Source organism: Nyctibius grandis, chromosome 6 (genome assembly GCF_013368605.1).
Source record: "Nyctibius grandis isolate bNycGra1 chromosome 6, bNycGra1.pri, whole genome shotgun sequence".
NCBI lineage: Eukaryota > Metazoa > Chordata > Aves > Nyctibiiformes > Nyctibiidae > Nyctibius > Nyctibius grandis.
Genome location: NC_090663.1, coordinates 69,626,972 through 69,643,826, shown reverse-complemented (window position 1 = coordinate 69,643,826; position 16,855 = coordinate 69,626,972). Strand labels below are relative to the sequence as shown.

The 16,855-nt window shown below is 40.7% G+C and overlaps 1 protein-coding gene across 3 annotated transcripts in view; it reads right to left on the bottom strand.

Annotated features, from left to right (window-relative positions):
• Nucleotides 1-1,037: 1,037 nt before the first annotated feature.
• WDFY3 (WD repeat and FYVE domain containing 3) overlaps nt 1,038-16,855 on the bottom strand; it is a 195,392-nt gene continuing 179,574 nt past the window's right edge. For 2 of the 3 annotated variants that reach the window (XM_068402547.1, XM_068402548.1), the window contains exons 57-66: nt 14,464-14,611; nt 13,262-13,416; nt 12,676-12,834; nt 10,945-11,124; nt 9,657-9,839; nt 8,688-8,784; nt 7,297-7,626; nt 6,109-6,220; nt 5,586-5,783; nt 1,038-4,733 (exon numbers count right to left, since the gene is read on the bottom strand). In XM_068402547.1, coding sequence (XP_068258648.1) covers nt 4,613-4,733; nt 5,586-5,783; nt 6,109-6,220; nt 7,297-7,626; nt 8,688-8,784; nt 9,657-9,839; nt 10,945-11,124; nt 12,676-12,834; nt 13,262-13,416; nt 14,464-14,611 — 1,683 coding nt within the window. In that variant the 3' untranslated portion in view covers nt 1,038-4,612. Of the gene's footprint in view, nt 4,734-5,585; nt 5,784-6,108; nt 6,221-7,296; nt 7,627-8,687; nt 8,785-9,656; nt 9,840-10,944; nt 11,125-12,675; nt 12,835-13,261; nt 13,417-14,463; nt 14,612-16,855 lie in introns of those variants that run through there. The other variant, XR_011048337.1, reaches the window with a different exon arrangement.

Genomic DNA, 16,855 nt, shown 5'->3' with positions numbered 1-16,855 from the left:
TGGAGCTACTGATAAGAGAGTAGGCATCGACACAAGACCATACACCCCGCAGTCGACGTGGTTTACTGGCTCAAAATGCTTTGATGAAGTTCATGCGTGACCTGCTCCATGACGCAAAATAGCGTGCTGGGCTGCAGCTGTGGAGTGTCTGCAGGTATGCCGAGAAGTACAGTAATTCCCCTGGAACTGCTAAAGAGAAAACTTCTTTTTCAGTGTACAAAAACATTTAAAATGTGGAAATCCCTGAGTGGGAAATACTTGAACCTGTATGAAAAGTGGACATTACCAATGCTGTATAACCAATATATGGCTTAGGAAGGCCATGAAAATTGCTTCTGTAACTACTGCTTGAGAGCACACTTAAATATAACTAAAAACCCCAAAGAGTTCACAGAAGGAGTTCATGTGAAACGCAGTAAACATAGACAGTTAAGTTCATCGGTAGAAGTTCCTTTTCTTTTACAACCAAAGAAATCACTTACTGTCAAATACCAAGAATACAATGTCAATTCTGGTGCTCATCAGCCAAGGAACATGGTAGGCCCAACTGCATCAAAGCCTGGCTTTTAGTTAGAAAAAAACATGAAAACCCACCTTCTTTAGCATTATCAGCTTAGGAAGGGGTATAAAAATGGATTGAAGAACTAGTAAAACATTTCAGCATTTGGTGATCTTAGGCTGTTTCTCAACAGATAAGGTCAGGTTCTGCTCTTGTAGTCATTCTCTCCTTGGGGAAGATGATTTAAATTTGATTTTGATATTTCCCTCTCTTCTACCGTCCTTATCGAATGACTTAAATCATTCTTTGCTGTCTGCTTTCTCTGTATTGGAACAGCCTGTTCTTCTACACACTGACAAATTCTGCTGGCTTCACACTCTACAATGACACTATAAAGCAAAAAAGAATAAAGACACATGATTTCACGCTGCGTCATCGTGGATGACTGTACTCACGTTCAGAAAGCAAAACCGTAATAAGTAATAGAAATTTAGTCCTCTTGACAACATAGAAACATGTTACTCAGTAGTTACCACTCCCATGTTAAAAACATTTATTCAGCTGCAAATGTCTTTCCAACAAATGCAAAACAGCTTTTTGGTGGTAAATAACAGGTATTTATTTGAAATGAAAAAAATACTTCAGTACCTGAACTATTGCATTTAATCATGTATTGTTGTAATTGTGTTACTCTACCTTTTTGCATTGGAGACAAATATACAATGAACATTCAGATATCACAGATTGCACACTAGATAGTAAATTGTCAGGCCTTTTACGTAACCACCAAAAAACAGATATTGGATTCTGCAATATAGTACAAAATTCCACACTCCAGTCTTAGCCAGTTATCTTCAATTTACTCCTGATGCTGTACAAATAAATGGCCATTTAACTAGGGCTTACAAGTTAATAACAGGACAAAAAAAAATATACATTGCACTGACACAAAAAGTCAGCTGTGTTAATAGTCATGCAACAAGTAACCAAACTTGCTGAAATTAAAAATACTTTCTAAAAACAGTTTTAACTGCATAAATATTTTATACACAGTTCATTTACTGAAACAAAAGGAGTCTTTAAATGATACAAAGCAAATATAAGTTTCTACCAATTTTATACATAAGAAAGTGCAAAATAACTTATCTAAAGTGTTTTGCTATTGAGCTGATGAATGTCGGCTGGAGGAAGCCAACCCCCTCTCATAAGCATGACATTACAGTTGCACACTACATACGAATGTTAAAGAGTACATGAATAAGTATACTACGAAGAACAAGGCAGGAGGAGACATGTGAGGTACTTGCAGAGAATACAGTCTACTAATGTTAGTGTACATGAGTATATTTTTGCTCAACAGATTTTTACATGGAAAACGAAGCAAGTATTTGCATTAGAAGCTTGAAAGAAATGGAAAAAAAACCCCACTCCCAAGTGAACAAAACAGTTGCCCACAGCACCAGCTGCCAGAGGAAATATGAGAAAGTCTTTTCCCCTCCACCTCCTACAAGCAAGAACGTGGTTTTTGAAACAGCGCAACTGAAGAATTAAGTCAGAAGGCTGTGGTGATTTGTTTGCAAAATGTAAATTGGGACTAACCTCTAGTATGCTGCCAAACATCCAAGTGTAGAACATCACCCGTACAACGTGCTTATGCAGCTGAACGTAGTCGATTACCTCCTCACTGACAGCCCACTGTCTTCATGAGCCCACGTTAGTACTATATGACAACTGTTTGCTTTAGTGTTTAGATTATATCAGTGTTATTGTCATAAACCTTGTTTTTATTAGGTTTTAATTATGTGGCTGTACAAGTTCCAGTCTGTAGAAAAGACAACTTCCTTAAATTTGGTTTTGATTTGAAATCTGGAGGCAAGGGGAAGAAAACTCTGTGGACTCAAAGGCATTTAAGAGTTGTTAAAATAGCCTTTTCTTCAAACTGAAAACGTTAAGGCCACTAGCCTGTCTTCTGAACTATGCTGGTTTCGCATCATTTTGGGAAGGGTGAAGGCAACGTTAGAACAGCTGAACACAGAAATTCCAGTGATCCGCACACGTTTACTGAGGACCTCTCCTTGTTTTTAGGGACAAATCTGCCAGGGTAGCCATGCAGCGTGGCTACTTGATCATCACTCTTTGGATCCAAAGGGATATATTTGGGTCAGCTAATCTCAACAAACCTGCATTTACTCAACAGTGTGGAAGGGCTCTAGAGAAGTCTTTCTGTTCGTTTGGGGACCTAGAATACATACCAAAACAGGAATATATCTCATTTTACAGACCAGCACATACATAGTAAACAAACATGTATCAAAATACATATTTAACCTTCAGTGCATAAACATGTGATACCAGGGTAGATAGTAAGTGGTCAGGATTACCAAATTATTCACCGCTAGAAGCTCAAATCAAGAGAAGACAGGTGTGCCCCTGCAGTGCCAAGGACCTTCTGGAAGGAGCTCACACCACTACAGAGGGTCTGGCATTTTCGATGGTGCAATTCTGAGGACAGTGCCAGTTTTAACCATTTGCTGTCCCAGAGTGTGCCCAAATCATTCCAAGTGAAGGACAATTTTGTCGTCTCAAGTGAATACACTCACTGAAGTACTAGCAGAGCAAAAGTGGGGCCACCTGTCTTCTGTTGGTTTGGGTCATATCCTTACTGCTATTTAAAAGAATCCATTGTGAATATACCTAGATCTAGATTAGTTTGTCACCCATTTACAAAATATATACACATACGTTAAAAACCAAAACCAAACCAAACACCAGCCTGCCCCCTGCCCCCCTCCCCCAACCAAAAACCCACTGGCAAGACCTCATTCGGAAATTAAGCCCACGGGCCTATCCGATGCACGTGTTCCACTCCCAGTGGATATCAGTGTCTCTACTTCATCTCACATGTAGTGCAAAATAAATGACAGAGTAGTAAAAAAATACTGCAATTAAATTCATATTGGAACTTAAAAACCATAATGGAAATCTACTGCTGTCCTCAAGTTGATGTCATGTGCTGAAACATGAAGATAGCTCTCAGAAGCATTTCTGACATGACTAATATCACCCTGCTTTAGAGCAGTGCCTATTGTTCCAAAAGTTTTTTTGCAAACAAGCTACAGGACAACAGCAGTTAAATTGTATGCACAAGGAATTCATTCTGTACCTATATGTAAGCCAATTGCTATTGACTAAAGAAGGTAAAAGCTGGTTCTTGCACTGCATGAATCAGCTGCTAATGAACATTAAGTAATTAACAAAACTGCAGCTCTGACATATGTATAAAAGAGGCCTTATTAAATATGAACAACACTGAGGTGGTAAATAGTTTGGTATAAAATGCAACACAAGTGTACAATTTAGTTCCTGGTTATCTTACAGCTAGAATAAAATACTCCAAGTCCTATTCTCAAAAATGTTTTCTTTTGAAAAAATCCATGTAATTCTATGAATAGCCTCACTTAAATAAAGATACTGTGGGCAACTGAAAGAACAAACATGCACAGACTGGATTTTTAACAGAAATACGCATAATGCCTTTGAGTTTTCTGTTTTTTTTAAACATTCGTATTTAAATTGATAGATGAGATAAAGATGCCACACAAAGTATAGTGGTTAATCTGAAGTCCCATGTAACAGGCAGTTAAGTTCATATTTAGATAAAAAGGCCATTATACCTATTTACAATATACACAGTTGCTTGCGAAGAAGGCAGATTTACAACTATCATTCTAAAAAGCCTTCCCCTCCCCTCCCCCTGATAAAGATGACTAGCTCTACAAAAACAAGACGAGAACGGGTGTTTCGGATAAGTGAGGATTTCCTCAATAGCCACGTCAACATAGGTTTAAGGGTTGACAGTTCTATTGGATTCGTGGTTATTAATCATGTCTTCCTGGGCCTTGCTCTTCATTTAATTATGCTGCTAGCCTCATTTACCTTCTGTCAACACAAATCAATTCAATGATCCCTTTTTACTTTTAGTGCTTAAAACTCAGTATAAACTTAAGTGTAAACAAGACAATATTCTACTCCTGTCCCATCACTGCACGATACTCTCACTAGTTCTTGGAGTGACGGCAGGGCTGGATGGGGTCTCCATTTGCCAGGACCCCATCAATTTCTGGGCCCCTCCTCTGAACCCCGCTCATGCTGCAGGTTGTAGAAGCAGTTCTGGCAGACTCTGACTGGTGATGAAATCTTCAGGCGCTTGATTTCGGACTGAAACCTACTGCACCTGTAGAGGAAAACAAACATCGGTGTGAACACAAGTCCTCTCCTGACCTGGCCATTTTCTATCCAGGTGTGGACATTATCATCATGACTTCAAACACTTGAAAACTGTCCAAACTTGTCTTGACAGAGAAATGCAATGCAGTCTGGCAGAAGCAGAATTTAACTTGTATGATCACCACAGAATCAATGCAATCACTCTGCTTGAGAGGTAGCTTAAAAACAGCTGTTGTCACCAGTTTAGACTCAAAGTATGGCTACAGAGATTAAACTAGAAATACCGTCTCTGACCCAGTGGACCAGAGAAGAGACTCCCACCTCAGTTCCTGGGTAAGGGGAGCTCACATACATCCTCTGTCATACATTTTCCTGTCTGAGGCTGCATGCTACTGGCTCCTAAATCAGCATCCTTACAGTCCTGCACACAGTTTACATTTCAATGTGGTTGCTTGAAGACTGACAAGATCAACTAGTTGCTGCAAAATTATTTTGTAGTGTTTTTGTGTTTTTTTTTGTTTGTTTTTTTTTTTTTTTTTTTTTTTTCTTTTTTTTTTACCTTTGCTAAGTTCATGTCTAGAGTCTTTCCCAGATGGGCGACAGGTATGTTCTTCAAAGCTACAAGCAGATTTCATTCTCTCCTGATACCTGTCTTGCTAACTGGATTTATAAAGGGGCTGGTCTGTCTTTCCTAATTCCTCCCTGGAAGTTTTGAGAGTTTTGATGTTTTTTATTCATCAGTTCTGTTTTGGTAAGGGAAACCGCAGTCTTTCAGCAGAGTTCTGTGGTATGCAGCAGCTTCACCCAGCCTAAAATTCTGTATGGAAAAGAGCCCAAAGGAGACTGCTGGCTGGCTTACTTCTGGCAGAAGAGCTGTCCACAGTTCCTGCAATGGTGACGCCTCTCAGTGAGTGAAAAACGGACTGCGCAGCCCGAACAGCTGTCTCCCCCCTCGTCCTTCACCCAGTGGTCAGCTGCAGATCGGCCAGGCTGATCGCTTACGGACCAGCTGAACACTCTGCCTCGACCATCCCCAATGAGAATTCTGCTGTGATCCCTGCAAGAAAAAAACAAAAGCATTCCTGCAACAACTCAGGCACAGTAATGCACACACATCGATGACCGATTTTACACATCAGAATATGTTAAACTACTGGCATAGTAACTGATGCACAAATTAGCCTGGTCTGACTGAGAAACAAAGCTGTAACAACACTCTACATAACATAATGCAGCTGAATAAGTCTACTTATTTATTTTTTTTAATCTCAGTCATTGAACAAGGCTGCCCTAAACAGAAGCACGACAAAACAGTGGTTTGTACCGCCTCCTGCTGACAACACTGAAAACACGTTTTAAGGAATCGCTTGCGATCTACTCACTTAGAGATGCCGAGTGCAGTGATTTCTGCTGGATGGGTGTTGTCTTTGCGATCAAATGCTGTGTGCATAGTTAGTTTGCTTCTAAACACCAACTGACGCTCCCATCTGTATCCTAGAAATGAACAGGAAGTATGAGGGGGAAAAAGCAAATTTGCTTGTTCCCATTTTTCTTCCCTTCTCCCCAACATATCTGTATGTCTGACTTTGTAGAAAGAAAAAATCTCCCCCCAGAGATAACTCTCTGACTCAAGTTTCACTCAGGGAAAACACATTTTTCAACTGCTCCCCAATGCATGTAAGAAAGCAGAGGATACAAAACAATGCACAGAGCCTCCAGTTTCTCGAAGTCCAGTTGGGAGCTGCCGAGAATGGTGACATACACAGCGAAGCCCTGTACCAAAGCCTGACAGGACTGGGATAGCTTCATTTTTTATTTTATTTATTTTATTTTATTTTTAAAGTAAAGACTCAGATTTCGAACTGTCATTAATTTTCTTCATAAAAGCTCAGATAATGCTGTGTTTTGGGTATGTGACTAAAGCAGCTTTGATGACATACCAGTGTTTTGGCTGTTGTTCAGCAGTACTTGCAGAGTGTCAAGGTTTTCTCTTTTTCCCCACTCTGCTCTGCCCTCCATCCCCTGTCAGGAGTTTGGAGGTGCACAGTAAGCTGGGAGGGGACACAAGCTGGACAGCTGATGCAAACTCACCAAAGGGGTATTCCACAGCATATAACATCATGGCTCAGCAATAAAAGTGAGAGGAGGGGTTTTTGGGGAAGGCAGCCATTAGCTCAGAGACGGGCTGGTCATCATTCTGCTTGCGGGAGGTGGCGAGTGATTGCCTTTGCACCACTTGTCTTCCTCTTTCCTTCACTTATTAGACTATCCTTATCTCGACTCATGAGTTCTCTTGCTTTTTTTCTTTCTATGCTCTCCACCATCTCGCTGCAGGGGGTTGTGGTGGTGAGTGAGCAACTCAGCTGCCGGCCAGGGTACACTGAGCACAGCTTCTCAGGAAAAGCTTGAACAACATGCAAGCTTTGCACACAAATTTTTATCTTCACTGACCATTTTGGAATTTATCAGCCAACCCTGCTCAAAGTTGCACAGACAGAGAGACACTGCGTTATGGGTCAGTGCTGACAGCACATTTATCTGACAGAGGAAGTGCACCCAATTTCTTTTACCTGGTTTAAGCTTGCTGTAGTGCCGTGCTTCAGCATAGCCAGGGTGTGGGTGGTTAACCTGAGCATGGGGATGCATTTTTGCTTGTCCCTCAGAATAATTCACGAAGATAAAGCCATCTTTCTCATCCAAGCTGAGCTGGTCTGACCAACGCCTGGAGTCATCAGAGCCGCTGTCTGCTGACCATGCTGCCGCTGCTCTGTTTGACGATGACCTAGGCCTGTGGCTGGTGCTGCTTGGTTGACTCTGGCTCTCCTGAAGTTTCATGTCCTGGCCTATGCATGGATCATCTGCCTCGGAGTCACTGCTGTCCTCTTCGTGGGCTTCCTGCCCTGGATTCACCCAAAAGGAGAGAAGACGTTGCTAGTAAGGCTGCTTATAGCCTGAGCTTTTTCCCTATTCTGCTGCTGCACTACCTACAACCCAACAGGTACCACCACAGCATGACTAGAGTGAAACTGCATGCAGGCATCTCAAAGCCTTTGCAGAGATTCAGCTCCTGCCAAGAATCACATTGTTAATCTTTTTTTTTTTGCACTGGTCTGTCAGAAAACAGCATTCCTTAGCTGAAGCTATTTCCTACGATAGTCCGTCTGAGGTAGGCTATGATACACACAATGAGTAAAATATTCAAAAATGCTCAAGTTTGTAAAACTAAACCCTGCTGCCTTTCAGCAAAACTTACACAAGTAAGCACAGTCAGCTATGCTGAAACTCCAGCTGACTGAGAAAAACATGATGCAGATTTGTTAACAGCAGGTTTTGTTAATACAAAAAAGCAACTGCCAAAGATATTTATATTCCTAGTGACACTGAAAAAAAAAAGCTGCATTTATACAATAATTAATAATGAGTGTCATGTGATCCAGATCCAAATCCAGATCATATCTTCAATGTGAAGAGCGCTAGAGGAAGATGAGATGGCTAAAAGAAACTCCTATCAAGCATGGACCAAAATCTTCCAACAGGGGAAAATTATATGGTCAGCATTGCTTGTCTAAACAGCATGCTGCTCCATCAGCAGATTTTTTAACTCTGCTGTTACGCTGTAATTCCATTTCAAAATAAAAAAAAATCTAGCTTTTGGACAATGGTAGCATCCACTGGGTTCACCGATAGCAGAAACGACCACACAGCAAAGTTCAATCTTCACAGAAGAAAAGCTATGATAGGCATGATTTTTTCTTACTCAAAGCAGTATGAAACTACCATAAGGCAAGGTGGTGAACAAAGAACTCAGATGCTCTATTTGTTATGCCCACTTGATGTCGTATTATCTTTTGAGGCAAAATCCCCATCATCCATTCTGCACTGTATGTAACCACAGGATTTCACCTACATATAGAGAAGATCAGATAAAAGGCAAACACAAACTCCTTGCCAGGAGACATACCTATTTGTGCTTCCTGACAATCCTCTTGCATTTCCAGCATCTCTGCAGGCTCTGGAGCTGGTGTTTCTGGTACTTGCAAAAACTCCATCCGCCAGAACTGGAGGGACAGGGATTGAACAAAGTGGCATGTACTAAACTTTTAGCTTTCTTCTGAGCTACTTCTGGAGTTAAGATGGCTTAATACAACTGTGCGTTTGCACTGGTAGCACAAGAGGCAGGTTACATCTCCATACTAAGCCCTTTTTCAGGGGCTAGATACTATAAGAGGACATCTGTGTTCATCCCTGAATCACAACTGAACAAGTCTTGTGCTGCTATTTAACATCTTAGCTGTTCAAGTAAAAAAATCCACTCCACACAGCAATTTGACCAGCAGACTCTGGTTAAGGCAGACCCAAGACTGCACACAGCAAAGTACCGAAAATTGGGTTAGACTCGCAGTGATCAGAGATGCCACTAAATTCCTCTTTTCCTTCTAGGCAGCAAAATGAATTGTCTCAAGGTGTCTAGAACAAAAATGGTGAATGAAAACTACAATCTCCAGGCATGAAAGCTGGTGACCAAAAAGTGACCAAAATAGAGCAGGAAGGAAGATGTACGCTGCTGACTATTCCTAGTTACCACATCACAACAGGTGCATTGAAAAGGAGAAAGAAAACTGAACGACTGCATAGGAATGTCAGCTCACTGAAAGAGTTTTCCATGAATCTTCAATGTCTAACTTGTGGACATGATAGAGTACATGACCCTGTGCAGAAATGGCACAGCTGGTTCCAGCACCAAAAGCAGTCTGCATCGTCTACCCAGCCTCTTTCCTGCAAGACTATTTGTTCAGGGGAAGCACCCAAGTATAGCAGGACTGGTACCAGTCAGGACACTGTGTTGGATAGACATGAATTCTCTAACAACTAGTACTACTACTACTAAGGTGTAAACTTATTTTTCCAAGCAGTGATTCCTGGTACTTACCCGGACAACTCCGTCAGAATGTCCCGTTACTATGACGTTCTGGGTATCCCACTCATTCATCTCTGACACAAAGCAACACATTATTTGCTGGCTTCGGCCAGTAAAAGTGTTCACGCTTGCGGTAGGGCTGCCATTAATGCTCCATACATGGATGTAAGTGCCAGCACATGATACAATGTCCCCCTGCAAAGACAAATAACACCACCATACTTCAATACAAGTCTGAGGTTTTCTTCAGTAAAAATATAAGCCAAGTTCATTTATAAACTAAGTTCAGCCACGAAGGCTGGCACTTTTCAGGAAGTTCTATTCAAGCTGAGTTTGGCCACCTAAACAAATCTTTAGGACAACATGCATTTTTTTAAAAATTGTACATAGAAACCCAGACTTAGTAGCAACCTATTTGTTGTATTTACAGCATACGAGTAGACCAATTCCTCCACTTGTCACAGCATAACAATCCAACAGCGTATTTTCAATACTTTCCCTTCTCAGTTTTCAAAGACTCCGCTCATGTTGACTCCGTTCTTTTTCACAAACATGCACGATCTTAAATTTCATTTGCTTCCTTATTGGGAAAAGAGCAAGAGACGGTCCAGACTAGTGCAGAGGGGAAACAGGAGCTGCAGTCTAAAACACTGGCAACACTACAACCACCAAACTACTAGCAGTAGTAAACAGTGCCTCTTGCTACCCTCTCCTTGGTGTAACAGACCCGTTTTGTCTTGATTTCAATGACTATATCCGCTGCAGTTGCAACATGGTCCATCCCACCCTCATGGAACACCTACACAAAGTTTCAACTCAGGCAAATTCTTTGACGTGCACGGGGGCTGGATAAATGCAACCTGTAACTTATAGGACCACCAGGGAGACAACCTTTTAGGATATGTCTGTTTCTGCTACAATTGTCACTGCAGCTTCATCCAAGGTATCTTCTGCTTCCTTTAAATTAAGCGGAAGAGAACAGAAGTCAACCAAGGTCACATATCAAAATCTTTTCTCCTGTGGCAGGTTTGACAACCCACTTTGAACACCACACTAGCTATACTGCTGCTAGCACTGGTAACAAGCCCTTCCGAGCTCAAGCTGCTCTGCATGGAATAAACCCATGTGTGTCTCTGGACAAAAGACACAAATTCCCTAAACCAGCTAATTAGTTTTCAGATGAGTTATACAAGTTTTGCCAAACTAAAAGAAAAGCATAGTTTGTTTTTCTTCGGTTTAATAGTTTCTGACTCTTGCAACTGTTCCCACTGCACATAGTTGATTGGTATTTGGTTCTTACCGTTAATTCATTTATACAGAGGGCTGAAACTGGAGCCTTGTGACCGCGAAGCTGTGTTAGAAAAGACAGTTTATTCAAATCCCAGATGATGCAGGTGCGATCCCGTGATCCACTCACAATTATGTGATAAGCTAGCGATGCTGTTAAGCATGTGACAGTGTCGGTATGACCCAGTAATGCCTGTGAAACAAGTCAAGAGAAACAAGCTGCAATCAGGGGAGAGTACAAAAATTACTACATTAAACCCACTTATCTGAAATGATTCAGATAATGTAAACATGAATATCCTATCAGAAGATGCAACTGACTTACAAGTATTCAGCTGACAACTATTTTCACAGAAAATGATAGAAGTAGTACTTTTTCCATTTAAAAAGTACTCTCACAAAACCAAATTTCAAGGGTCTAATGTTATATAACCTTATACTGAAAAAAAACCCCAAAATAAATTTCCAATCCATCCTGCACCCTCCATCTGCATCAGCAGCCTATCTATAGGGTCAGTATGTGTTCCAGGCTGCACCTGAAATTACATTCTGGAAATAGAAATTCTTTGTAAATATAAAATGGCTCCTAGATAAACTTCTGTTGATGTTTGAGCAAAGATAAAAGAGACAAGAAGGAGCTGCAACCAGAAAGGCAAAGTCAATTGGAAGGAGGAGAAAATTACAAGCATCTACTTGTATCAGACCCTTCTTTTACATTTTAGGCTTAACCTAACCATTGGAACAGGAGTCTGGAATACAGTCAGGTTATTGCAGCTTACTCAGCTACAAATTATTGGCTAAAGTGCAGTAAATGGCCTTCAATACGCTGCCCTGAAATTCAAGATACCGTGTTTTATCTTGCACTGTTCTTCAGTAAAATGCTTTGGAAACACAGCTTTGGACAGTTGTTGGAGACCATGCAAGGGAATTTATTAAATAATTCTCTAAGTTTGAATGGAAGCTTTCCTCTGGAAAAAAGTCCTGCTATTAAGAAGCTAACAGGGACAGTAACACTTAACAACCTAGCTACCCATAAAAATAATACACAGCTTCTAGAATATTTTGAGGTAGTTGGGGGAGTTTTTTTGTTTTGTTTGTGGGTGGGGTTTGTGGGTTTTGTTTGGTTTTTTTTTTTGGTAAACACACAAGACTTACTCTGCACTTAGCTGCTACTGACTTTAAATGATGGGTTCTCGTCTGTTAGGTTAGTTGCTCATGGTTTGAATTAAAAAAGCAAGAACAACTTAAGGTGATCCTGAACAAGTATACTCTGCTACACAAACATCACTGCTAGAAAGAGCAAAGTTTTGCACAGAAGTGTAATTTAAATATATACATTTTTTAAAAAAAAAGTAATTAAAAAATTAAAAAAGGAAAACGAACCTTTAAGACAGTCTCCTTCATTGCCTTCCCTGACACAGTTTTCAGATGGGGTATTCTACGTACAACACTACTATAAAGCAGATGATTTCACAAAACACACACCTGTATAATTTTGCTAACTTTGCTACCAAATTCCCCATCTCTCTAAAGAGCTCCTGGTGATCAACTATCCTTAAAAACGATGCAATTTTAAAGATGCATTTTGCTCACTTTCAGTGCAGATCAATACCTCGACTACTCAGTTCTCCAAAGGCCTGCTGGACTCATGGTTTCAAAGCTTACTATGTCAGCAATATCCATTTCATAATTCCTTTGATCTTGTAACATAAGTTACGTAAAAGGCATCCTTATTGTATTTTACCTGTTTCAATGTGAGGGCTTTAGCTTTTTCTTTGGAGATGCCCATTTCCCACACACACACCGCTGTGCTTGTTCCTCCAGTGATAACTAGTTTGGGGTTGGGGCAAATGGCACACAGTATCTGACCCCATTCTGACAAACATTCATAAACAATTACTGCCTAAAAATAAACAAAACAAAGAAGAATTACTTGCAGGATTAGTGTTTGGTAAGATAAAAACCTGAGTGCCACCCTGCACACTGGACCATTAAATAATTAAGACATCACTGCTATCCCTTACGCAGTTTCTCCTCAAACAGAAGCAATTCCAGCCTCTGCCATAAGATGCCTCCCAACAGATGAGCTTTAACTGCACATATCTAATTCGTTCATGTTTTGCAGACCTGGTAAAAAATTATTATTAATTGATTTATGTTATTCTGCCAGCATTCTGATGAAAACCACCAGATAGGGAGCAATAAAACATCTGGAGTACAAGATTATTTAATTCACATGTGAAATAAATTTTTATTGTTAGATTTTTTCACTATTGAGTACTAATTACTTTTGGTACACTCAGCACTGAAACAAATTTCAGATTACAAACCTTGTCCGACTCGTAGGTACCCAGTCTACAGCTGAGGTCTGCATAGCCCCAAGCAAAAGTTTTATTCCATGTAGGTGGGATGAGAACCTTATTCTGTTCTACTGCCAGAATGCCTTTGTCAGTACACACAATCTGTCCCACAGGCTCCTTGAGCTCTGAAAAAGAAGATGTGGTTATGTTTTATTGCTAGCACAGACCAATACTATCTGATCCCATTAAATACCCAATGCTCTGCAAAAGCAGGATCTCTATATTTGCTATGTTATATAAATCTTTGTTTCAACTGCAACAATGGCCACTTTTGCTACATTCCTAACAAATGCAGGGCTAAGCACCATTAGCAGTGGTGAGAACACCCCGAGGATCACAGATAGCTCTGATCCCACCTGCGATGCTGCATAAGGTGTTCTTCAGACAAGATGTCCGTGGTCATTAAAAGTGATTGTACCATTTTCAGTACAAGTAAAAATAAGTTTTTGGTATCAATTCCAACATCTTGGCCAAGCGTTCCCACAGGCTACATTCCTGACTACAGCCTGTGGTGTCCCACCTGTTTTTCCCCAAGCTTTGCAAATAAAGATTAGTGCTTTCTAATTTCCTGTCTTAGAGTGTAGCCGTGCTGTGTCCTGGGTAATAGTACGTCCTTCTCTCTTTACAGCAGGCAGGCACAGATTCATTTAATCAACTAGGAAAGAAATCACTGTATAGGCATTTATCTGCCTCGCAGACAATTAACTTTTGTTCAGTCCAATGTCAGATACGAAGTCTAAACTGACCTTTTTTTCATCTCAGTGCAGCTACCAACACCACCCTTCCCTGCCAACATTTCTCAGTATTTCTTGGCACTGCAATAAAGAATCCTTCTGCTACAAAAATTGAGGCTATCACAGGCCCAGAAGCAACATACCCTGAATATAGTTTGTTAAATTAAAACTTTAAAGAGGTGCTTGGGCCCAATTTTATGCCTCTATTTTAAAAAAAGTTATATTAAACCAGCATAGATTTGGTGTTTCCCAAGTACACTTCAAAGTAGCTAAGAACACAATCTTACAGCATTAGGATATTTTACATTTGTCTTTCTCACAAAAGTACAGGCATTAAGAACATTAGAACTAAGCAAAACATGGAAAAGGACAATCTTGCTGAAACTGTGAATGCTCTGGCAAAGGAACAGGAATAATTACCGTGGTTTTACAGTTTACCTTTCACTGGGGCAAGAGATGGCCGCAGGTTGTCCAAATGATGGAAAAAAATCTTGTCACCTGTGGAACCAGGGGGCACAGAGGTTCCCACAGCCTCTCCATTCAGTCGGCTTCTAACACGCTTTGGTGGGTGTGGTTTTTTAAAGAGCTGAAATTCATTAAGAAATTAATTATCATAAAAAATTACAGGTTTACAAGAGCACAACCTTAAAAAGATCAACAGTATGTCCAATGTACCTTCTAAAAATTCTGCAGGTCAGCCAGTGTTACTTAACTGTTCTCAGTATTCACTAATAACTTATGGCAATCATTTCAGTAAGACTTCAACAAGTAATACGAAATCCAACAAGGATGTAAGGAGCAAAGTATTTTTAAAGCTGCCTTCAGTTGCAAAAGCAGCTGAAGTAAAGCAAGCAGAAATCCCAAAGCTGATGCATAACGTGGTATTAAATTCTAATCTAGGACAAACTGAAAGCTAATTTTTGGCTTTGAAACAAACTGTGTCCCACAAACAGCAGCTCACGCACTTGGAGGCGGCCAGGCTACCAAAGAACAGAGTAACAGCATGGGTGGGCATGTCATTGGACCACATATGACAATCACGCACAAGAAACGCATCTTAGCACCTGATTATCTTCTCTCTAGCTTTTCATTGTGAGTGATTGAATTTCCATTTTACTGCTTCAGTAGCCATTCCTGGTATCTCGGTGTTAAACAAGCTGATCATCGCTATTAATAAGCCATGATCATCAATGACACACACTAAGGTTTATCACATGATAAATTCATAATAAACATCTTGGACAGTAGATGCTATGTATTATAATATGCAAAAGACATATAAACATTGAGTGATATTCTGTACTATTTCGATCACTCTTTTGCAGAGAGGCTATTACAGCACTGAAAGAAGAACTGAAATTGCAAGGCTGAAAGTTATTTTCCTTACAGCCCTTTGAGATGTGTTACCTGTGTGCCTATCCAAAGCAGAGGGAACATGCATAAGCCTGAGGTAGCTGAGCTATGAGCATGCACGCACGTTTCCACTGCTTGCACCTACATTCTGGGTACGAAGGGTAACAACAGGCCTACATGCCACAGCTCTCCCTGAACTACAGCATGCCTCCCATCTGGCTGTGCTATGACAAGATGGAGAGAGAAGCACATCATACAGTGTTCACATGGACAACTGATCGCAAAAAACGCTAGTTCCAGCAAGAAAAAAAAAAAAGCAAACAACCTTTCTCCTTTGAGTGACCGTTCTGCTTGCTTATTCATTCTGCTCTGCCCTGCCAGGCTATGGCATCTCGGGACCCTCGCAGACTCTGCGAGAGCCCTCTTCCAAATGCAGCACCAGCTCTAGAATGTTTTGCAGCACAACTTTCTAAAATGGGAAACAGAACTACCAGGGCCATTACTGGTGGAGGAGATGGGATAAAGAAGATGCAGTCCTCATGTTACATCTCCATGCAGCAAAGGAGTGAAAAAGTGCACAGCAGCCACATCACTGAGATCGTCTGCCCTAGATCCCCTGTGGAAAGTCACAGAGGGTCATAGCAAAACTCTACAGTTACATAAAAATGTGCTCCAAGAGCACTCACCACCAAAAATTACTTAAGGAACGAGTTTTGGGTTTCTCAAGTTATTGCAGTCTGCCTATTTCCTCTAGAAAAGCATCATGCAATTTCTGGTAGACCTCATCATAGGTTTGTACCTAACAGGCATTTGAAGATTCAGGCAGACCCTTGGGCTCAGCTGCAATGCTCTTCCATTGCCTTGCTTTCAGCCCCAGTCTTTATCTCTTCATCTGGCTTTAGCTGGGCCATGTCTGATTATCTTCACAACCCAGTGATTGATTATTACTTAAGAGAAGAAAACCCCACAGCCACTACATATCTAGGTTATTGAGAGAGAACAAGGAAGGAAAAGGAGAATAGCAGCCACAGAGGATGGATGAGCAGTTCTTAGCCTTCCTTCCAAGCAACGGGAGACAGACAGCTGCTAGTGGGTCCACACAGGAATTAATCCTGTGGCTGTCCTGAAACATTATGTGCTGCTGTAGTCTAGAGTTCCCAACACACGGATCGGGTTCTCAGTGAATTGCTGAAGGTATCTGTGGTTTCCACCACAGATCTAGGATTGGAAAAATTCACTGATGATATTTAAAAGTTTCACTGGACAGCTAAAAAACCCTAAAGAAATGCCTAATTAAAAAAAAAAAACCCCACATACACAAAGAAAGAGAGAAAGAAAGAAACCCTCAACCGCTCCAAAACCCTAAAAGCCTACACAGTAAAACTTTACATTTAATATTACATTTAATAGTTTAATGTAATCTCTTAAAGAGAACACGGACTTTAAAGCTGCACCAAAAATATGTCTATATAGCTCC